Source organism: Rousettus aegyptiacus, unplaced genomic scaffold (assembly GCF_014176215.1).
Source record: "Rousettus aegyptiacus isolate mRouAeg1 unplaced genomic scaffold, mRouAeg1.p scaffold_m13_p_3, whole genome shotgun sequence".
NCBI lineage: Eukaryota > Metazoa > Chordata > Mammalia > Chiroptera > Pteropodidae > Rousettus > Rousettus aegyptiacus.
Genome location: NW_023416306.1, coordinates 31,380,440 through 31,404,647, shown reverse-complemented (window position 1 = coordinate 31,404,647; position 24,208 = coordinate 31,380,440). Strand labels below are relative to the sequence as shown.

At 34.3% G+C, this 24,208-nt stretch overlaps 1 protein-coding gene across 1 annotated transcript in view; it reads left to right on the top strand.

Moving 5' to 3' along the window:
• The window catches only part of UBE2R2 (ubiquitin conjugating enzyme E2 R2), a 90,986-nt gene that overhangs the window by 58,971 nt on the left and 7,807 nt on the right, over window positions 1-24,208 (top strand). Inside the window, exons 2-3 of the mRNA XM_016130216.2 lie at window positions 11,613-11,699; window positions 20,811-20,908. Of these exons, the coding sequence (XP_015985702.1) occupies window positions 11,613-11,699; window positions 20,811-20,908 (185 nt within the window). The remainder of the gene's footprint in view (window positions 1-11,612; window positions 11,700-20,810; window positions 20,909-24,208) is intronic.

The window sequence follows — 24,208 nt, the reverse complement described above, 5'->3', positions numbered from 1 at the left end:
TACTGATGGTTGGCAGACTTGAAACTTTCAGCATGTTAATAAGAAAGCATATTTTGATTGCTTTTGCTGTCATGTTGGAAACATTATCTTATAGCAGACGTGCGCTGATGACATAGAAAAACTCAGCAGTGAGAATGTCCTCATTTCACACTAACTCTGGGCAGTAATCCAAATGCAACAGTAAACACTACATTTGCTGTCAGCTGAGCTATTACAAAGTATAATTGTGTTTAGGACTGTAAAGCTTTTTTCTTAACCTATTTAATAGTATGTTAATAACCAGGTAGCAGGAATGATTGGAATACATTTCACTATTCATATTTAATATTTTTTTGGTCATGATTGAAATTCCATATGAAAATAATTGGTGAGATAACAAAATTACTTTAACACTTTGTCCCAAGCCAATGTATACTTCATTTACATGTACTACAGTTTTCTAAATTACTTTTTGGTTATTTAGTAGACTTTTTTTTTTGCCCATATATTTTTGGTTTTTGTAATGTGTCATATTTGGGGAGACAAGAGAACCAAGGGAAAGTTATAGTGAGCACATTATGTGAGAAAGAGTGGGCAGAAAAGCTAGAACATAAGGAGACAGTGGAATTGGAGAAGTCCAGGAAATAAAATGGTTCAAGAAGACAAAATGGTAAACGTGGAGAATACTTCTTGGTAGTCAAAGATATGGACTAGAAAATAATCAGTTCCTCAATTAATAGGTCATCTGCATTTGTGGCTACACATACTTTTAACTTCATAACTGAGTGATGAAAAGAAATGTATATAAAACTTTTAGCCCAATGCATGCTATTTAGTAAGCCCTTTATAAGTATTATTAGTCACCATTTCCACCTTTCATTGTTCACCTGTTTCTTCAATCCAGAAAACTGATAGTCATACTTGATTTTTCCTTTTTTCTTCATTCCCCATATTAAATCAATCACTAGGTCTCATTGATTTTACTTCCTAGGTGTATCAAAATAAGTCTTGTGTTCATCCCTACTTTGCCTTTGTTCTCATGTGTAAGCCTTTCTACATTTTTTTTCTTCTCCCTTTAGGTCCCTTTTCACTTTGGCCTGTTTGGTGAAGTATCATATCACCCTTCTGTAATCACCTTTCTTAATCACCTCAGGCAGAGTTTGCATTTCTTTCACATTGCTCTCTTAGCACCTAGTAGATCTCATTTAAGTCACTTAATTTGTAATCATTTGTATGTGAGTGTCTTTTTCAGTTAGACTGTAGCCATTTCAGGGTTAGGGATAGTGTAACTATCTTGGTTTCCCACCTCCCATATAGGTACCAGACAACATGATTAGTTTTCAATAATGATGTTATTGAATGATTGAATAAATGAAAATATAAACATAAATGCTCAGTTTCTAAATAACTAAAAACAGATGTCTGGCAAGTTCAGTGATTTTATTGAGGGTACGTTTCAGAGTGGCCTGAGCATTTTAGAGAAAGCACATGTGGTCATGATACAGAAATTGTCTTGGAGGTACTTGTTCTTATGAGTTTGCAAGTTAGTCAGGAAAGACCTCTGAAAAAAGTCTCTCCGACTCTGAATTACTTTTATAACAACTATATATTTTTAGGTGTAGCCTTCCAGATCTACTGTATTTTTTAAATTTATTTTTCAGTTACAGTAGATAATAATATATTAATTTCAGGTGTACAACATAGCAATTAGACATTTGTATAACTCAAAAAGTGATCACTGTGGTTTAAGTCTAGTACTCACCTGTCGCCATATATAATTATTACAATATTATTGACTGTATTCCCTATGCTGTATTTTATACCCCGTGACTGATTTTATAACTGGCAATTTGCACATCTTAATCCCTTCCTCTTTTCACCCATCCCTCCAACCTCTTTCCCATCTGGCTACCACCAGTTTGTTCTCTGTGTCTCTGAGTTTGTTTCTGAATTGTTTATTTTGTTTTCTAGATTCTTTGTTTGATTTATTTCACTTAGCATAATACCTTTTAGGTCATCCATGTTGTTTCAGATGGCAAGATTTTATTCTTTTTTATGTCTGAGTAATATTCTATTTTATATATATATACAGCATTTTCTTTATCCATTAGTATGTCGATGGATCCTTAGGTTGCTTCCATATCTTGGCTATCATAAATAATGCTTCAGTGAACATTGAGGTGCATATATCTTTTCAAATTAGTGTTTTCAGTTTCTTCAGATAAATACCCAGTAGGATTGCTGGGTCATATGGTAGTTCTATTTAAAAAATTTTAGGGAACCTCCATACTGTTTTTCCATAGTGGCTGCACCAATTTGCAATCCCATCAACAGTACACGAGGGTTCCCTTTTCTGCACATCCTCACCAACACTTGTTTGTTGATTTTTTTTTTTTTTTTGATAGCCATTCTGACAGGTGTGAGGTAGTATTTCATCGTGGTTTTAATTTGGTTTCACCTGGTGATTAGTGGTTGAACATCTTTTCATACATCTGTTAGTCATCTTTGTGTCCTCTTCGGAGAAATGTTTATGCAGATCCTCTGCCAGTTTTTCGATTGGATTGTTCTTTATAAATTTTGGATATTAACCCCTTACTTGATGTATCGTTGGCGAATATCTTTTCCTATTCAGTAGGTTGTCTTTTTTGTTGTGTTGATGGTTTCCTTTGCTGTGTAAAAACATTTTAGCTTGGTGTAGTCCCATTTATTTTCATCTTTTATTTCCCTTGCCCATGGAGACATATCCAAAAAAATATTACTAAGAACGATGTCAAAGAGTTCACTGCCTATGTTTTCTTGTGGGAATTTTATGGTTTTGGGTCTCACCTTTAAGTCTTTAATCCATTTTTATTTTATTTTGATATATGGTGTAAGAAAGTGGTTTAGTTTCATTTTATTGCCTGTGTCTATCCAGTTTTCCCAACACCATTTATTGAAGAGACTGTCTTTACCCCATTTTATATTCTTGACTCTTTTATCTTAATTAGTTGACCATGTATGGGTTTATATTCTGTTTTGTTGATCTGTGTACCTGTATTTATGCCAGTACCATGTACACATTTTAGAAAGAATACACTATGCTTTCCAATTATATTAAAAATTTAATTTGTACAAATTATTGGATCTTTCTTATTGAAGATTAAGATGATCCACTGTTTCAATCTTTTTGCTAACAAACATTTTTATATTAATTTGTATACTTAAGGCCTTTGAGTTATATCATCCCAAATGTCAATTCTCATTGAAAAGTGGGTATATAGAAGTATACAGAAAATTCATGAATGAAAATCTTGTCTTTTTTTTAATTTATAAAAGTAATATATATTTATTATATATGATACCTTTCAGAAGTTGTGATAGCTTAAGTAAAAAATAATTAGGATTGCTAAGGCTCTTAAAACACTGGTTGCATAAGATTCAAGTTCTTGAGGATGGCAAGACTCTCCCATAGAAATGTGATAAAGGAGATTACATTTCCAAGGGCCAGATTCCCAACTTTTAATGGAAATTTTTACAATCTTGTTTTATCCAGGAATACATTATATAACTATGAAATAATTAATCTTTCTAAAGTGTGCGCCAATTCTGAAGATGAGACTGATTAAATGGAAAAGATAGGAAACCACTCCTAACTTAGCTGTTTTTTATCCTGTTCAACCCTTTTGCAGTGCTGCCCAGAGTCATTTTTCAGTCATTTTTCTAAAATACACATCTCACCATTACTTTTCTAATTAAATATTTCCTGTAACTTCCTACTAGCACCTATACAAGGCTTCCATTCACCTTCATCCAGTTTTATCTCCTGTAAGTTCACCAAGCATCCCTATCGCTCTGTACCTGGTGCCTTTGTGCTATTCAGCTTTTGTTCATTCAGGGAACTATTCAGGCAACACCTAGCCACAGTACCAATATTAGGCACTTAATAGATGTTGAATAAATAAATGATGTCTTTCCTGTTTTTGCCTAGAAGACTGAATCATTTTCTTTTCGTATAACATATTGTATATATTATAGTTTTATGAGTGATTCTGAGTTTGCTGGATTGTCAGTGGGGTGGAGGAGTGATTATTTTCATCTAGGACTTAGGAAATGCTTATTAAGATTTTGAATGAATAGTGGGAAAATGGACTTAACAGTTATTAGAATTTGCTATATGTTTCCCAGGATTCTATTTATGTTGATATAGCTACAGGAAAATAGGTTATCTAGGCACTTTGGCTTATCTTTGTTATATTTGTATGCTAAAGATTTCTGGTAAAGATTTCTCTTATGGCGTCTGTAGGAAACTCTTATAGGAACTTGTTTTGCGTTTACATTTTGTAAGATTTTCTTGATTTCATATGTTGATTGAGTTATTTTCAGTATTTCAAAATGCTGTCACAGTTTTATTTCAATTTATTTATTTAATTTCTATTTAAATCGTGCATTGCAAATACAGTAATCTCCCCTTATCTGTGGTTTCACTTTCCAGAGTTTCATTTACCCACAGTCAACTGAGGTCTGAAAATACTAAATGGAAAATTCCAGAAGTAAGCTTTAAATGACATGCTGTTCTGAGTAGTGTGTTGCAGTCTTGTGCTGTCCCACTCTGTCTTGCCCAGGACGTGAACCATCCCTTTGTCCAGCATAGCCACTCTGTATTTGCTACCTGACTGTTAATCACTTAGCCATCTCGGCTAATCAGAGAGAGACCATATTCACATAATTTGTATTACACTATATTTTCTGTAATTGTTTTATTATTAGTTGCTGTTGTTAATCCCTTATTACGACTGATTACACACATTTTACAATGTAAAGTCAATCACCAAATTTGGATGTGAACCCAACTTGAATTCCTGTGATAAACACCACTTGGTCACGATTTATTATCCTTTTTAATGTATTGTCGGAGTCTATTCGTAAATATTTTGTTGAGATTTTTTATATCTTTGTTCATAAGGGTTATCCATCTGGAGTTATGATTTTTGTAATTGGTTTTTATATCAAGGTGTTGCTGACCTCATAGTGAATTGAGAAATATTTCCCCTTATTATATTTTCTAGATGAGTTTCCTTAAATATCTGGTTGATTTTGCAGTTAAATTGCCATCTGGCTCAGAGATTTCTTTGTATAAAGGCTTTTAAATACAAATTCAGTTTCTTTAATAGATATAGGACCATTCAGGTTATATATTTCATCTTAAGTAGCTTTGGTTCTTCGTGTTTTTCAAGTAATTCTATAAATTTTGTTGAATTTTGTGAACATGACATTATTCATAATATTCTTTGATCATTCTTTTAATATTGGAAGAATCTGTAGTGCTGTTACTTGTTTTATTCCTAATGTTGGTGTTCGTGTATTCTATTTTTTATCTGTCTGTTAGGGGCTTTTCAATTTTCTTGATTTTTTTCAAGAGACTTAGCTTCTGGTTTTATTGATTTCTCTTTACAGTTTTCTCATATTTCAATTTTATTGATTTTTTACTTTTATCTTAATTCTGTTTCTTCTGCTTGCTTTTGGTTTAATTTATTTTTCTAATTTTTCTTAAGCAGACATTTACACTATTGAGTTAAAGACCATTAATCTTTTCTGATAGAAGCATTTAGTGCTAAAATTTCCCTCTGAGTACTGCTTTAGGTGTATGCCACATTTTTTCATTTATAATTTTTCATATTCAGTAAAAATATTTTCTAATTTGTGGCTATCTCTTTAAAGTATGGGTTACTTTCTGTTATTAATTTCCAAATATTTGGGGATTTCTAGTAAACTTTCTGTTACTGGTTTCTAGTTTAATTCAGTTGTGTTTGTATTACGAATAACATTATGTGCATAAATCATACATGCTTTGTTTGATTTCAGTTCTATTAGATTTGTTGATATGTTTTATATTTCAGAATATGACATATCTTGGTGCATGTTTTATATTTCAGAATATGACATATCTTGGTCCATGAAAAAGATTATATGCTGCTGTTTTGGGGTCGCATATTGTCTTTTATATCCTTATGATTTTCTCTCTACTTCTACTTTAGATTATTGAGAAAGAAAGGGTGTCTTTAACTAATAGTAGGTTTTTCTGTTTTTCTTTTCAATGACATAATTTCACAGTGATTTTGTACTTTTAAGCTCTGTAGTCAGATATATACACATTAATAATTATTATATCTTCTGAATGAATTTAGCTCCTTATTATGAAATTGCCCTCTTTATTCCTGATAATATTCCTTATTTTAAAAATATACATCCTCTGATATTCATATAGTCACTTGAGCTTTCTTCCCTTCCCATCTTTCCCTTTCTTCACCAGTTTTTCCACTAATGTACTTTTTAATAGAGATCTAATTCACATATCATAAAATTCATCCTTTCAAGTATACAGTTCCACGGTGTTTAGTATATTCCCAAGGTATACAACCGTCATCATCATCAATTCCTGTATATCTCATTACCCTACACACACACACAAAATGCTATACTCTTTAGCAGTCATGCTTCATTCTCCCCTACTTACCACCCCTAATGCCTTTCTATTATTCCTAGATCCAATCTAAGATACCATATTGAGTTTAGTTGTCATGTCCCCTTACGCTCCTTCAATATTTGATGGTTTCTCCATATTTGTTTGTTTTTCATGACCTTTACAGTTTTGAAGATAACTGGTCAGATATTTTATAGAATATCCTTCCACTTGGGTTTGTCTAATGATTTTCTCATTATTAGACTGGAATTGAGGGTTCGAGGATAAGACCACCATAGAGATGTGCTGTCTTTCTCACTATATCATATCAGGGAGATCGTGATTTCACCATGACAATAGCACCAGTAATATTAACTTTGGCCACTTGGTTAAGTTGGTGCCTGCCAGTTTTCTCCACTGTAAAGTCACTATTTTTTCCTTTTCATACTCTGTTCTTAGGAGGTGAATCATTAAGTCCAGTGCACACTCATGGGAAGGGAAATCAAACTTCACTTCCAGAATGGGATATATCTATATATATTATCTAGAGTACTACTATAAGGAAGATTTGTCTCTTCTTCCCCAGTATTTTTTGATTTGGTAATTTATGCCAATATGTACTCATTTAAATTTATTTTATACTTTGGTTTATGAACCAGTACTATGAATTGTTTTAGTTTTGGCCATTAGGAGCTCTTTCACGTCGGCTTCTGGCATGCCTCCATCCTTTTTCTTTAGCATTTCCTTACTTTCAGGCACTATAAGATGTTCCACACTCATCTCGTTTTTCTTTTTCTTTTCTTTGGGGTTTTTTTTTGTTCGTTTGTTTTCGTTTTTGTTTTTCTCCCATTCTAGAATCAAGTATTTCTCCAAAGAGCTTTGGTTCCTTTTATTAGAAAATGGTATTTAGCAGCCAAGATGTGAGGAATTAGATGTGCTTGTTGGTACTAAGTGTGACTAATTTGGGGCTATAGTTTTTGGGGGTTTTTTGTTTGTTTTTTTAATAAGCAGCTTTAAAATACACAATTCAGTGGTCTCTACTATATTCATAAAGTTGTGCTACCATCACCACAGTCAATTTTAGAACATTTTCTTCACTCCAGAAGCGCCCTACGTTTTAACAATCACCACTCTTCCCAATTTTATTTTCACACTCAGCCCTCAGCAACTACTAATCTATTCTGGACATTTCATAAATATGTGGTCTTTCATGATTGTCTCCTCTTTCACATAGCTAATGTTTTTGAGGTTCATCCACATTGTAGCATGTGTCAGTACTTCATTCCTCTTCATTGCTGAATAATATTCTAGTGTGTGAATATATACCACATTTCGTTTATCCATTCTTCAATTAATGAACAATTTGGGGTTGTTCCTACATTTTGGCTATGAACATTTGTGTACAAGTTCTTTGTGGAAATGAAATGTTTTACTTGAAAGTAATGCTTTCATTTCTCTGTGGCATATACCGGGTAATGGACTTGCTGAGTCACATGGTGACTATGTTTCTTCTTTCAAGAAACCGCTAGATTGTTTTTCAAAGAGGCTGTACCATTTTATATTCCAATCAGCAATGTATAAAGCATTCCAACTTCAAGACATTCTGGCCAACATTTTTTTAAATTATTTGTCTCTTAGTAACTACAGCCATTCTAGTGGATGTGAAGCAGTGTCTCATTGTGATTTTTGATATGCATTTCCCTGGTAGCTAATGGTGTTGAGCATCTCTCCATGTGCTTATTGGCTATTTGTTTATTTCCTTTGGATACATTTCTATTCAGATACTTTGCCTACTTTTAAATTGAGTTATTTCTGTTGTTGAGTTATCATTTTTTACATATTTTGGATACATGTTCCTTATCAGATAAATGATTTGCAAATATTTTCTCCCCTTCTGTGGGTTGTCTTTTTCATTTTCTTTGTGGTGTCTTGTTCATTCTGGCATCCCCATTAACGTATATGTTAACACCTTTTGTAGTTGTCATAGTCCTTGGAAAGTCTTTTTTTTTTTCCAGTCTTTATTCTCTTTGCTCTTTTATATTCAAAGGTTCTGTGGATATTTCCTCTAACTTGGAGATTCTTTCCTAAACTCTTTGTAGTCCTAAGATGATTAAAGGCATTCTTCATTTCTATTACAGTGTTTTTTATCTCTAGCATTTGTCTTTGGTTCTTTCTTAGGACTTCCATTTCTTTGCTTACATTGCCCATCTGCTATCTACTTAATCCGTTAGAATCCTTAGAGTCTTCAGAAAATTAAAAATAGAAACTACCATATGACCCAGCAATTCCACTTCTGGGTATTTATCCAAAGAAAACAAAAGCAATAATTCAAAAAGATATATGCACCCATGTTCATTGCAACATTGTTTACAGTAGCCAAGATATGGAAGCAACCTAAGTGTCCATTGATAAAATGAATGGATTAAGAAGAATGTGGTACCTATATACAATGGGATATTACTCAAAAACATAAAAAAGAATGACATCTTGCCATTTATGACAACATGGGTAGACCTAGAGAAAATTACAGTAAGCGAAATAGAAAAAGACAAATACCGAATGAGTTTACTTATATGTGGAATCTAAAAAAAATAAAACAAAGAAGAAACAAACTCAAATACAGGGAACAAACTCATGGTTGCAGAAGGGGAAGGAGGTGAGAATTGGGAGGAAATGGGAATGGGATTAAGAAGTTCCGTCTTACAGTTAGTTATAAAATAAGTCACAGGGATGTACAGCATAGGGAATAGAGTCAGTATCATAATAAGTATGTATGGTAACAAATGGATAAGAGACTTATTGTGGTGATCATGTTATAAAGTATTAAAATATCTAATCACTATGTCATACACCTGAAACTAATACAATTTTGTGTGTCAACTATAATTAAATTATTTTTAATAAACGTATTAAATTTAATAAATTCAAAAAGAGACTCCTGAATATTAATCATAGTTGTTTTAAATTTCCAGTCTGATAATTCCAGCATCCCTGTCATATCCGGTTCTGATCGTTGCTCTGTCTCTTCATTTGTGATTTTCCTTGTGGTACACCTTGTAATTTTTTTCTTGATAGTTTAATATACTGTACTAGGGGAAAAGAACTGCTATAAATAGCCCTTAGTAATTTAGTGGTAAGGTATAGGGGAAAGGGGAACCATTCTATACGCCCATGATTAGGTCTCAGTCTTTTAGTGAGCCTGACTCTGGACTGTAAGCTTTTCTAAGAGTTTCCCCTTTTTTTCCCCTCCCCTCTCAGGTGGGACATGCAGGCTGGAGTTGGGTACTGTATTCTCTTCCCCCAGGTCAGTTAGACCCCAGCATGTTAGGCTCCAGTTAACTTGTTTTCCCTGAGGGCAGGCCTTGTTAAGAACAGAGTTCTCTGTCTGTTTCAAATATATAACTGTATTTCTTTTGCATGTGAATACCCAGTTGTCTCAGAACAATTTGTTAAAAAGACTTTCCAAAGCCCATTGAATTGCCCTTATACTAGTAACATATAATCTCCATCACTGTAGATTTGTCGTTTTGAAATTGGAAAGTGTGGTTGTCTAGTTGTCCTTTTTAGATTGTTTTGGCTATTCTAGGTCCCATGAATTATTATATGAATTTTAGTATCAGCCTTTCCATTTCTGTAAAGAAGTGACTTGGGATTTCCATGGGTCACTTCTTTTCTCCTCTTCCCTCTCCTGGGTATTGTAGAAGAACTTCGTGTGCATGTCATTGATTGCCTTAGCCTTCCTTCTTGTGGGATCCTCAAATTAAGCTAAAGGAGATAGTTTAGGGCCTTCTAATTACTTCTCATGACTTTTCTAAGCATGCACATATAGCCTGTACATATGCACAGCCCGGCACATTGGCCTGGTCTTCTAGATTCTTATGAATTTGTGAGAGCTTTTCAAAGCCTTTATGGACATCTCACATCCCAGCTTTTCCTATTAAATTTTGTGGTTAGTCTCTTTTGGCCCTAACAAGCAATTGGGGTCTTCTAGGGAACGACTAGAAGGGTCAAATAATAATATTGTTTTGGAAGTAAGGCTTTGAAGAAGTTCCAACCCATTTTGTGGCTGCTGTTCACTTCGAATGTGAGTTGTTTTTTTGAAGGCTACCATGGCTCTGGAGAGCTGGGCATGGGACTAGGGCAAATTAAAAGACCGAAAAGTTTACTGTTGTTATTGAGGTTCAGCTCAGACACTCTCTGAATTACTGCAAGCCTTTGATTATTTTCTAGATTGTGAAGAGGTTGATTCTTACAATGTTGCTAATTTTCTCATTGTTTTTATTGAAGGAAGAATTTTTGAGGGTCCTGACTGCAATTTCCAGTAATGACCTTAGTTTATTTACTCTTAGCTTGTCCTTTAATTCTCTTTCTCACTGTCTTTTACTGGTATTGTTAGAGGAAGCTCTTTCCGAATTTCTTTGTATTTGAAATATGGGATACTGTCAGTGACATTCACTGCAGCAATATTAACAATAGCAAAAGAGTGAAAAAAAACAAATGCCCCAAAATAAAGAATTTTTTTTTAAATGATTCATCTATATATTCATATGATGGAACATTGCACAGATACTAACAATCATACTTATGAAGTTTATTTTATGACATAGGAAAATGTTTATGATATATAGATTGAAAAAGACAGTATAAAATACAGTATATTTAAATTTTTGAAAATAAGTTTTGTAAAGTAAATAAACATATGTACCAAAAAACTACTGGAAGGAGCTATTTCAAATGGTAGCATTTATTTTTCTGGGTGGTTTTTAAATTATTTAAATTATTTTTATTTAAACTATTTAAATTATATTTAAATTATTTTTGAGTGGTTTTTAAATTATTCTGTATTATGTACCATAAGATTGTATTAATTATTTTTTGTCATAAAAATAAAATGTAATTAATGTGACACATCTGTCCATATTACTGTTTTCATTCTTGTGAGTTCAATTAAAAATTATATAGTTGCTGAGTTTTAGTGATTTTACATAAATCAGATATTTGAAGAGATGCTATAAGAATGTGCTAATAATAATCCTGGCATTTGGGTTAACAAAAGTATATACAAGCTATTTTAATCCCCACTGTTTATAGAAAGGAGTTTTGTTTCATTGGAGTGTAATAGGGTAAATTATTAGGTAGATGAATAATATGTAGTCTCGTTTATTAGCATTTCATATTTTCTTTTTCTTTTTAGGCACATATTAAATTTCCTATTGACTACCCATATTCACCACCTACCTTCAGATTCTTGACCAAAATGTGGCACCCCAACATTTATGAGGTAAGAGACATCTATTGTAAATTTCTCTGAAGATTTATTTTTTTAGATATAATCCTTTGCAATAGCTTTTATATGTCTGTGCTTCGGTAGTTATTCTATAGCCACAGAGGACTATTCATGCCTTCCTACTTTTTGTTAGCAGTCTCTAGTTTAATCGTTCAAAACCGAGAGTAGTTTTATAATAAGTGTATATTACAGTGGATTTAATTAAGGCTTTAAACCTTGGCTAAAATTATAATGCATATGTGTTGACATTTGCATTTTTAAAATTCAGTAGATAAAAGTCATACAAATTTATTCATGTACCTATCTTCTAGCCTCCATAGCAAGGGTCACCTGTTGCTATGATCAGAGATGCAGCTTTTTGTGGGGATTTAGCCTACTGTATTTGGACTATAGAGCAATTGAGCCTTTTTTGGGAATATATCCAAGGTGAAGATTAGCTTTGGACTAATCTGTAAGGATACTAGATGCAGTATGTTTCTCAGAATAATACATCAGGGCCCACTAAAATATTTTTTGAGTTCACTCTTTTAGCATTATATAATTTTTTTTCTTTACAAGAGAGCTCTGAAATGGTCTCATTTTATTGTAGCTGTGGCCCAAGCATTAAAATTGCTTTGTAAAATTTTTAACCTTAGTCATACAGTCCTTTTTTTAGCCTGGTGGATATTGAGAAGTGAAGTACCTTTGCTCCAGAAACAGCTACATAGCCTTTAAAATGCTTGTTAGCAATGAAGAAGTTACCCAAAAGGTCCTGAATTTGGATCTCAGATCTGTATAAATTAGCATGCTGGGGCCTGGTTTTTTTCTGTAAGGCATTATCTTCATTTTTCTTTCCTTAAAACAAGACAAATTGGTGCTTAAATGTGATATCTGGTTACATTTTCAGAAATAAGTTCCCAGAATATTTTCTTTTAGTATATATGGTATTTGGTATAATCATAATACAAATAAACAACAGTGGGTACCTTATTCTAGTCTATATCCCAGATTTATCCTGCCTAGGAAACTGAGTTCAGGACACAAAGAAATATTTTTGTGTCTCTGTCCATTTAACAATTAGAAGTTCTTCCCTTGAAAATTATATAGTATATATATAGATTTTAGATAGCAAAATTGAGACGACCCAAGCTTTTGTCTTACTGCAAAGAACTCACTTATTTTAAAGCTGTATACTCACTTGTTTGCATCTTAGTTATCTAATTCTCAAACTTCACTAAAAAGGAATAAAGGATACAGAGCCTCTGGCAAAAGGAAGTGTAGGTAGATAAACTCCCTTTCCACTTATTTATTTATTTATTTTTTGCTACTTAGGCTATTTAGTTCTATATCATAAGATTTAGCATTGGATCATTATTTTAAAGATATTTTTCATATTCATAATAAAAATTTTTAACAACAAAATAATGCATGCAGGTCTTAAAACTATAGTCATTTTCCATGTCATAAATATTTTGTTTAGTTAAAAATTTTATTTGACGTAGCCAAAGGGATCGTAAGGGATTCTTCTCACATTAATTTACCTTTGCTACTCTCTGGAAATGGTATCGGAGCTGAACTCCCCCCCCCCCATTTCTGAGATACTTTATTTTTATGGTAACATTAACGAAATCCAGTAAATTTCAGCTGTATACTTTGACAGTAAGGCATATATATGTATTTATACTGTGTGTTCACCTCCCATAGCTAAAACAACTTTTTGAGGGCCCATGGCAGTATTTGTGATTCTAGAGATGGTTGGAGCTCATGGTTCTTGGCCAAAGGAATAATATTGGAAGTTGCTCCCTACTTACCCATCTATGGTAGAAACACAATAGATCTCAAATTGCTCTAGTCACCAAAATGTTGACTGCAGAGTTATCTATTCTAAATAACTAAGTAACTGAGGAACAATGAGAGTAACACCAACAAAACAAAATATACAAAAAGCAAAAGCCTAGTCAAGTGTCAAAATAAGGGAACTGATGAAAAAGTTTGTTATACTAACTTCACAAGCACTAGAAAAAGTATTATTAGACTATCATTGATAGAAAAAGTTTATTATGTCAGCTTTTAAAAAATCACAAGAGCTTTGGTTACAGTTTTATTAAATACAAACACTGGTACAACACTACAGCCTCAGTCTTTTTTGTTGTTGAATAACAGTTTTTTTTGCATGTGGTAAGCAATCCATATGTGTTTTGTAGACTTAAACTAAACGTACTCATGGATTAGGTCCTATAATTTAAGTTTACAAACCACAATATTAAAATTATTGTGATAAATTCTTATATCCATATACTGAGGGAGTTATAATTAAGTTATGAAACATTTCAGTTTATATAAACCATAGTTGTTAAAACCAGTGATTCATATTAAAGGTAATTGATTAGAGCATCTCTTTGCGGGTTTTAAGCAAGGACATATGTTTTTATGTACTTAAGGTACGAATATGTCTGAAAATAGTGAGATTTAATTGCTTCTCGGGATTCTTATGTTTCTATTTTGAAATGATTTTTTTAGGATAGTGCTACAGTGTTTCTTAGCTAAGAAATGTATCTTGGAAATTTGTCAAAACATGTATAATACAACAAATGTTTAGTTTTTATTTTATTTATTTTTATAATGGTGACATTGGTTGAAAAGGTTGATGGAAAATGCAGTGTGATGGCTACCAGGTAAGAGGTTTTCTTGGAAGGTGATGAAAGTATTCTAAAATTGATTGTGGTAATAATGGCTGTGCAACTGTAAATATACTAAAAACCACTGAATTATACACTTTATTTTTCTAAATTTATTTTTATAATGGTGACATTGGTTAATGAAGTCCAGTAAGTTTTAGGTATACGATTCAACAGTAAGGCATATACATTGTATTGTGTTCACCACCCATAGTTAGATTTCTTTCTGTCACCACCTATTAGACTCCTTTTACTCCATCTACCTCTCCCATCCCCCACCCCCGCCTTCTACCCTCTGGTGACCACTAGTCTATTGTCCATGTCCATGGGTCTCTGTCCCGTTTGTTTGTTGCTTTTAGGTTTATATCCCACATATAAGTGATATCATGTGGTTTTCAATTTTTTCTGTCTGGCTCGTTTCGCTTAAGCATAATTATCTCGAGGTCCATCCATGTTGTCGCAAATGGCAATATTTCATCTCTTCTTATGGCCGAGTAGTATTCCATTATATATATGTAACATAGCTTCTTTATCCATTTGTCTACTGTGGGACACTTCTGTTGCTTCCATGTCCTGGCCACCGTGAATAATGCTGCTGTGAACATCGGTGTGCAAGTATCTTTTTGGATATGGGTTTTCACGTCTTTGGGATAAATACCCAGTAGAGGGATTGCGGGATCATATGATAGATCAATTCTTAGTTTTTTGAGGACCCTCCGTACTGTTTTCCATAGTGACTGTACCAATTTTCAGTCCCGCCAGCAGTGTGTGAGGAGGGTTCCTTTTTCTCCACATCCTCTCCAACACTTGTTATTACCTGTCCTGTTGATAACAGCTATTCTAACAGGTGGGAGATGGTGTATCTCATTGTGGTTCTGATTTGCATTTCCTAATAGCTAGTGATGTTGAGTATCCTTTCATATGTTTGTTGGCCATTTGTATGTCTTCTTGGGATAAGTGTGTGCAGGTCCTCTGCCCATTTTTTGATTGGATTGTTTGCTTTTTTTGTTGTTGTTATCGAGTCATATGAGTTCTTTGTACATTTTGGACATTAGGCCTTATCGGAGGCATTGCTTGCAAATATATTTTCCCATTCGGCTGGTTATCTCTTTACCTTGTTGACGGTTTCTTTTGCTGTGCAGAAGCTTTTCAGTTTGATGTGGTCCCATTCATTTGTTTTTGCTTTTACTTCCCTTGCCCTTGAGGTCAAATTCAAAAAATCCTCTTTAAGTCCAAGGTCCCTGAGTTTTAGTTCCTGTGTTTCCTTCTACACAATCTGTTGTTTTGGGTCATATATTAGGTCCTAAATTCATTTCAAGTTAACCTTGGTGTGTGGTGATAGACAACAGTCTAGTTTCATTCTTTTGCAGGTGGTTTTCCAGTTTTCCCAGCACCATTTATTGAAGAGGCTTTCCTTTCCCCACTGTATGTTTTTGGCTCTTTTATCGAAAATTATTGGCCCACATAAACATGGGTTTACTTCTGGACTCTCGATTCTGTTACGCTGGTGTGTCTGTTTTTCTGCCAGTACCATGCCATTTTGATTATTGTCGCTTTGAAGTGTACTTTGAAGTCGGGCAGAGTGATGCCTCCTGCAGCCTCCGTTCTTTTTTCTCAGGATGGCTTGGGCAATTTGGGGTCTTTTATGCTTCCATACAAATCTGACGATTTTTTGCTTCTATTTCTTTAAAAAATGCCAATGGGATTTTGATGAGGACTGCACTAAATCTGTATAATGCTTTAGGTAATAATCATTTTAACTATGTTGATTCTTCCAGTCCAAGACACAGAATATCTTTCCATTTCTTTGTATATTCTTCAGTTTCTCTTAATAGGGTCTTCTAGTTTTCATCATATAGGTCCTTCACGTTGCATTAAATTTGTTCTTAGGTATTTTATTCTTTTTGTTACAGTTGCAAAAGGAATTATTTTTCCACTTCTTTTTCTGACACTTCATTATTGGAGTGTAGGAACGCTATGCATTTTTGAACATTGATTTTGTATCCAGAAACTTAACTTTTTTGCCTTATTGTTTCCAGTGGTGTTCTTGTGTAGTCTCTAGGGTTTTCTATATAGAGAATCATGTCATCCACAAATAGTGACAGTTAGACTTCTTCGTTTCCTATCTGGATGCCTTTTATGTCTTTCTCTTGCCTGACTGCACTCGCTAGGACCTCCAATGTAATACTGAACAACAGTGGCGATAGTGGACAGCCTTGCCTTGTTCCTGATCTTAGAGGGAAGGTTTTTAGTTTGTCACCACTGAGTAATGTTGGCTGAGGGTTTGTTGTACATGGCCTTTATTATGTTAAGGTACCCTCCTTCTATACCGATTTTGTTAAGTGTCTTGATCATAAATGGATGCTGTATCTTGTCAGAGGCTTTTTCTGCATCTATGGATATGATCATGATTCTTATTTTTTAATTTGTTTATGTGGTGTATCACATTAATCGATTTGCATATGCTGATCCATCCCTGTGTCCCTGGGATGAAGCCCACTTGATCGTGGCGCATAATCTTTTTAGTATGTTGCTGTATTCGGTTCGCTAGTATCTTATTTAGGATTTCTGCATCTATGTTCATGAGAGAGATTGGTCTGCAGTTTTCTTTTTTGTGTTATCTTTACCGGGTTTTGGTATCAGAGTAATATTGGCCTCATAAAGTGTGTTGGGAAGTATTGCCTCCTCTTCGATTTTTTGGAAGAGTTTGACAGTAGGTATTAAATCTTCTTTGACTGTTCGGTAGAATTCACTGGTGAAGCCATCGGGTCCTGGACTTCTACTTTTTGGTAGGTTTTTGACGATGGTCTCAGTTTCCATATTGCTGATAGGTCTATTTAGATTTTCCAGTCCTTCTTGATTCAGCCTAGGAAGGTTGTATCTTTCTAAGTACTTGTCCATTTCTTCTAGGTTATTATATTTGGTGTTATATACTTTTTCATAGTATTCTTGTATGATCCTTCGTATTTCTGCGGTATCTGTTGTAATTTCTCCTTTTTCATCCCTGATTGTGTCCGTTCTCTTTTTTCTTTAGTGCGTCTAGCCAGGGCTTTGGCAATTTTATTAACCTTCTCAAAGAACCAGCTCTTTGTTGCATTTATTTTTCTATTTTTTGTTTTGTTTTCATTTTCATTTAATTCTGCTCCAATTTTGATTACTTCTTTCCTTTTGCTGACTTTACACTTCATTTGTTTTTACTTTTCTGGTTTTTTAAGATGAAGCGTTCGGTTGTTTATTTGGGCTCGTTCTTGTTTTTGGAGATAGGCCTGCAGTGATATGAACCTTCCTAATTACCACTTCCGTCGTGTCCCACAAGTTTTGGTATGTTGTACTATCATTATCATTTGTTTCTATGTATCTTGATCTCTCTTTTTATTTCTTCTCTGACCCAGTCATTTTTCAATACCATGTTTTTTAATCTCTATGTATTTATGGTTCTTCCCGCTTTCTTTTTACAGTTGATCTCTAGTTTCAAACCATTTTGATCAGAGAATATGTTTGGTATGATTCCAACCCTCTTATGTTTATTGAAGCTACCTCTTGGTCTCAGTATTTGGTCAGTTCTTGAGAATTTTCCATGTGCACTAGAGATGAATGTATAAGCAGGTCTTTTGGGATGAAATGCTCTGTAAATGTCCATTATGTCCAATTGGTCTAATGTGTCATTTAAGGATATTTCTTCCTTACTGATTTTCTGTTTGGATGATATGTTCATATCTAACAGTGGAGAATTGAGGTCCCCTACTGTGATAGTGTTTTGGTCTGTTTTTCCCTTTAGTTATGCTAGTAATTGCTTTATATATTTCAGGGCTCCCTGATTGGGAGCATAGATATTAGTAAGTGTTATGTCTTCTTGGTGTATGATTCCTTTATCCTTTTAAAGCGTCCCTCAGTATCTTTCTTTACCTTTTTTATTTTGAAGTCTGTTTCGCTCAATATTAGTACCAGTACTCCCACTTTTCTCTGAATGTTATTTACTTGAAATATTTTCCACCCTTTCACTTTGAGTCTGTATTGGTCTTTGGAGCTGAGATGTGTCTCCTGGAGGCAGCATATGGTTGGGTTTTGTTTTTTGATCCATCTGCAACTCTGTGCCTTTTTATTGGTGAGTTCAGCCTATTTACATTTAGGATAATTATTGAAATAGGTTTTATCTTTTGCTTTCTAGTAGGTTGTTTCCAATGCTTCCTTGACCATGTGTTTTTGTTTTATTTTTTGTTTGTTTGTTTGGGGGGTTTTTTGGTTCGATTTTGTGAATTTTCCCTTTTATCCTTCTTGTTTTATGCTGAATCTTTGGCATGTGGTTACCATTACATATATGTAGAGGATAGTTATATATAGTAGTCCATTTTCTTTTGTGCGTGCCTTACCTCCATTCCCCTGTGCATTTGGATCTTTGAATCCTCCCCTTTTCTGTTACTGTTGTCTCAATTTGTCCCCATGTATACTGAACATTCATTACTATCTTGCGGTAGCAAATATCTTCTTATTGTTTACAGTTATAATGCCCTGTTCTTAATAAGGGTTGCACTCCTCTGCTTGTCACATTACTCATAGTTATGGGGTTTTTTGTTTGTCAGTTTGTTTTAGGTGGGCTGACCCCTTTCAGTGTTTCCTGTAATGCAGGCCTTGTAGTGGAGAATTCCTTTAATTTTTGTATGTTTGGAAAGGTCTTTATTTCTCCTTCATATCTAAAGGAGAGCTTAGCTGGTACATTATTCTTGGCAGTTGTTTTCATTTAATAGTTTGAAAATTTGATTCCACGCCTTTCTTGCTTGTAGAGTTTGTGTTGAGAAGTCCAATGATAATCTAATGGGTTTTTCTGTGTAGGTTACTGTGTTTTCCTTGGCTACCCTGAGAATTCTTTATCATTGATTTTGGATAATTTTAATACAGTGTGCCTTGGAGAAGGCCTTTTTGGAATGAAATAATTGGATGTTCTGTTGATTTCTTGAATTCCCAGATTCAGCTCATTCATTAGATTTGGGAAATTCTCATCAACTATTTGAAAATGCTTTCTAATCCCTGCTCCTTTTTCTCCCCTTTGAGAATGCCCATTATTCTTGTTTCCTCTCCTAATGTATCAGCTAGTTCTTATGTTTCTTTCATTATTTTTCATTCTTTGGTTTCTCTCTTCTGATTTATTTCTAGATTTCTGTCTTCAATATCACTGATCCTTTCCCTCATTTGGTCGACTCTGTTTCCTAAGCTTGCTATTTCATTTTTCATCTCTTTAAGTGTGTTCTTCATCTCCAAAAGTTTTATTTGTTTTTTTTTTTGAGGGTTTCAGTCTCCTTGCTAAAAAATTCATTCTTCTGATCGAGTTGTTTTTTCAGTTCCTGGAATTGTTGTTATGAATTATTTTGGATCTCATTGAGTTTTTTCAGAAGTATCGTCCTGAATTCTCTTGTCATTTAAAAGTCACATATTTTAATGTCTTTAAGCTTATTTTCTGGTGATTTTTATCTTTCTTTCTGAGCTGCCTTCTTACTTTCGTTGTTCATGGTGTTTAATGGACTATTTCTCTGCCTGGGCATTAATAGAAGCGTATTATGCCTTTTTTTCCGGGAAGAAGAGGTATATATAGGTCTGTCTTTAGCTTGTTGCTAAGAAAGAGTTTTTCTTTTGGTTTCCAGTAGGTGGTATCTAAGCCTCTTGGATCCTTGCTTTATATAAAGTGTAAAAAATGCCTTTTTTCCCCCTTTTATTCAGTCACGCGCTCTACCCTCAGTCTCGGCCCCTATCAGTGTTAGTGACAGTTTCCATAGCGTTTGCTCAGAATCCCTTGGGGCTCCGCGGTGTTTAGTCTTGAAGGATATGGGGAGAGGGGGTCATCTGGGTTGGAGAATGGGGGCTGCAGTTCAGCTTGGCATTTTGCAGCTGTGGGTGGTAATAATCAACTATTGCTTCTCAGCCATCCCTACTTCTCTGCTGTCCCCACTTCTTTGCTTCCTGCCCTGATGGCTGTGTATTGCCACCAGTTGCATGAAGCTCATAGCTCTCTAGGGTCAGGGCTATTTAGGAAACCTGCCACACCTTCTCTGCTCCCCTCCTCCTGCTGGGAGCTCTGGCTGACAGAGGTAGCTTCTTTGTTTCTCCCAGTCTACCCCCATCTCCTGAAGTTCTGACCTGTGGTAGCTCTTATTCACAGATCCCTCACTCAGACATCCCTGTGTGCCGTTTGGGTGTTTTATGTTGAGTTTTAGGTGTTCAGCTTATTGTTGTTTCAAGGGGAGATATCTGGGGAAATCTTTCACTCTGCTATGTTTCTGATGTCCATAAATGTTTAATTTTTAACACTTGATTCCAAATGTGAAATAAAAGCAGAATTGTTTTCTCACCTATTGATAAGAAAACAAGTTTTGTAGGAATAAAAGCAATTTCAGAACTGATGTCTTTTAAAATATATTTTTGAATATTTACTGAATGCGATATTTGTGTCTTATAGAATGGAGATGTATGCATTTCAATTCTTCATCCACCAGTAGATGACCCACAGAGTGGTGAACTGCCCTCCGAAAGGTGGAATCCTACTCAGAATGTCAGGTAAGGGGTTACTTAAGGAATAATCTGGTTTTTAGGTGGTTCTTAAGATTGGGCTATTATCTTTTAACAGGTACAAAAGAATCCTATTTATAATTTGGTTGTTTTGTCTTCCACTAGAGCTTTAAGTAGCATTTATGCATCATTTTGAAGAGTTGTATTTTTGGAGCAATAATGCATATGTTACTCATTTCTCGGTGTTCACCTTGGAAGAATTTTCCTAGTCCGAATTCTTCCTCTGCTGTTATCTTAAGTTCCATCCTGCATCTCTGGATCTCATGATGTCCATATTTGGATTCATTGCTGAATTTTAGTCTTTACAAACCGAAAATTGACTTCCGTTTTTTTCGTTGTTTCATATATATATATGGATATTTCTTATGATTTGGAAGGCTCATATTTCTTGTGATTTCCTTTGATTATCTGTTGATTGATCTCTATCTAGATGGATGAATATTTAATCATTGTTTCTTTAGTGGTGTTCTCTGTGTGGGGGTTGGTCACATAATCTGTAAAATAATTTTGTAAAACTATATATACTGTTGCATGTTTTTAAGTGCAGCTGCTTACATCACAGATTTTATTTAAAAATACATTTTTCCTCTTTGCATTCGAGTTTCCATTTACTACCCCTACTGAGTTTTATCTTAATACTTGAAATATTTTTGTTTGATAGCTTTATATTATTTATCCTATAATATTTTTCTGCAAAAATCAGTAAGGTATTTTTTAATTGCTTGTGACAGTAAGGCTCTAGTTAAGCTTATTTTGGTGTTGAATTATTTTACTAATACAGTCGATTAAAACCAATACAAATATATTATAGTTTTAATATGCTTTTAATTTTTACATTTAATAATTATTAGAAATGCATTTTTAGTCAGATAGATATCTATATCCAGTTAGTTCATGTAACCATGAATAACTGCATTGCTATAATGAGACTGAATACAGGTTCAACTTTATATATATCTATGTATGTATAATATACATTATGTGTATATTAGATGAAATGAGTAAGAAACCTTGCTTATCTATCATAATAGAATAAAACTGGAGAGCAGTCAAAACAAATCCTTTTCATTCGAGTATGTAGTAAAAATCATGTAGTAATCCGTTGTCCGTTTTTTAAAAATAAATTTTGTTATAATTCCTGTACCATACATTCTCAGTTCAGAGGACACTTTCACGTAGAGAAGGGTCTCTCTCGGGAGTAGAGTAGGATGTTTTCTAATCTACAACCCACTGAAAGGGCAGGAAGCTGGGGACTGCTCCCAAGCATTGGGTGGCAAAGTAGGCAAGATCAGGGAAAATGCTCTTCTTAGGGCTCCTGTAAACCCCATTCTGAACCAGGATGATTTTAATTGCTTACTTGATGTTTGCACATTAGATCCCATCACGCTCTACTTGCCATTTTCATTCTGTGCAAATGATACATATTTTTTGTGCTTTTTAAATTTCCTTTTTAAACTCAAATGCAATCTGAGAACCTCATTTCTACCATATGTTCTCAAGGATATGCCCGTCAGTAGCAGCTCTAGGACTGCACAGCAGGAGCTGCTATGTTGTTGCTTTACCAGCATAAAGAAAGACTACTTGTAAATTGTGACCCATTAAACTACCACATTTACCTAGTCAAAACAGACTTCTTCGCCACAATGGTCTCTTGAAATTCTCCCATTTTGAAACATAAGGACTGAGTTTTCATGGAGTGGTCTTCTGGTGTTACTGGTCCATCTTTTGAAATAGTAGTAAATGAGAGATTAAAAAGACCCAGGTCAAATAGAAAGGTTAGGCACTGGTCTTCACTTCATCGCACATCAACTTCCATCAAATTTTATTAGGCCTGTAAAACCTAAGAATCTCAGTCAGTCAGCATCTTTCTCTTCATCTCCAATGTATGTATTAAGTCAAGTAAATCTAGGTTTTTAAGAATGAACCCTTTCTATCTCACATGCTATATGGAGGGTATGTATATACTCGAGCAAAAGTGCCAGTCATTAATTCTGCAAAATTCCAAACTTTTCCTGCTGTTTCCAGGCACACCTGTAAGCCAAGTCATATTTTGTTGTGTACACTAGGGCCAGTTTTCTGTCCTCTCTACTAAAGTTGTGCATGTGATGATACAGTGGATAACAGAGAAAGGTCAGAACCATATCATTAACTACTGTCTCTATATGTTGAAAAGGGGCAAATACAAATATTACTCATTGGTTCATAGATGTCTCCCTTAAATACTTCTTTAGTTTTGTTTTTTAAACGTCTAAGTTCTGTAGAACTTCACAACTTGCTAGTTTGCTGTTAATGTGTCTGTCTGTTTTTGTGTTAATTAGTTGGTCTTTATTTTCCTTGGGTGTTTTTATTGTTCACAAACATTTTATTCAAAAGAAGATAGCTAAATAAAAAAAAATACTAAAGCAGGCAAAAGGATCTAAAACATGAACCTGAAGACTACATAAAACGTAGTGCTTTTGCCTATCTTTTTGTATTTCCTTTCTCCTCTCAATGTTTTTCTATCTTGGCTCAGATCCTGTCCTGAAAACTCCTATCTGTAGTCCCTTGCACATTTATCTCTAATTCTGGGAATGGTGGTGGTCATGGCAATTGTACAGTAAGTTAAAAACACTTAAAGAACTCTTTGTCCCTCATTTTTTATCACAAATTCTTACTGGTTTAGTTCTGCTCTTTATTGTAACATGTTAAACACACCACTGGATTTGGACAGCTAGACCAGTTCCTCTATACCTACAATGGAGGACAGTGGAGTTCTTTATGGGAACTACGAGTCTGGGGGTGGATGCTTGGAGTCTGCTCCAAAAAATTTATATACTAATCCAAAAAATTTGTGCCCAAGTGCCACAAGATTGTCTAATGGACAAATGCAACTCTATGGTACTGCTAAACCCCAGACCTTCATGTGGAACTGTGAACTTACATGGACAGAATGAGACTTAAGAGTGTTTGTTTTCTTGATCCTTTCTCCTTTTGTTCATTATTTGTAGGAAACCAATCCCTTCAGTGGATTTGAGTAACCTCTTTCTGGGGGATATTAATTTGATAGTTTCATTATTTGGTCTCTATTTGGCGGATGTTAATTTGATAGTTTTATTATTATTTCACCTGTTAACTCTCTCCACCTTCGGTTTTTCTTCTGAAAAAAAAAATACAAATTTTAATAAAACACTGAAACTAAGAACAAAAGATGGCAACAGAAAGAGCATGGTTTTTACATTCTGCCTGTATTGTCTTAGCAGTTAATTTTTCCATTGTATAAAAATAGAATTAATAACACTTGCAGAGTTG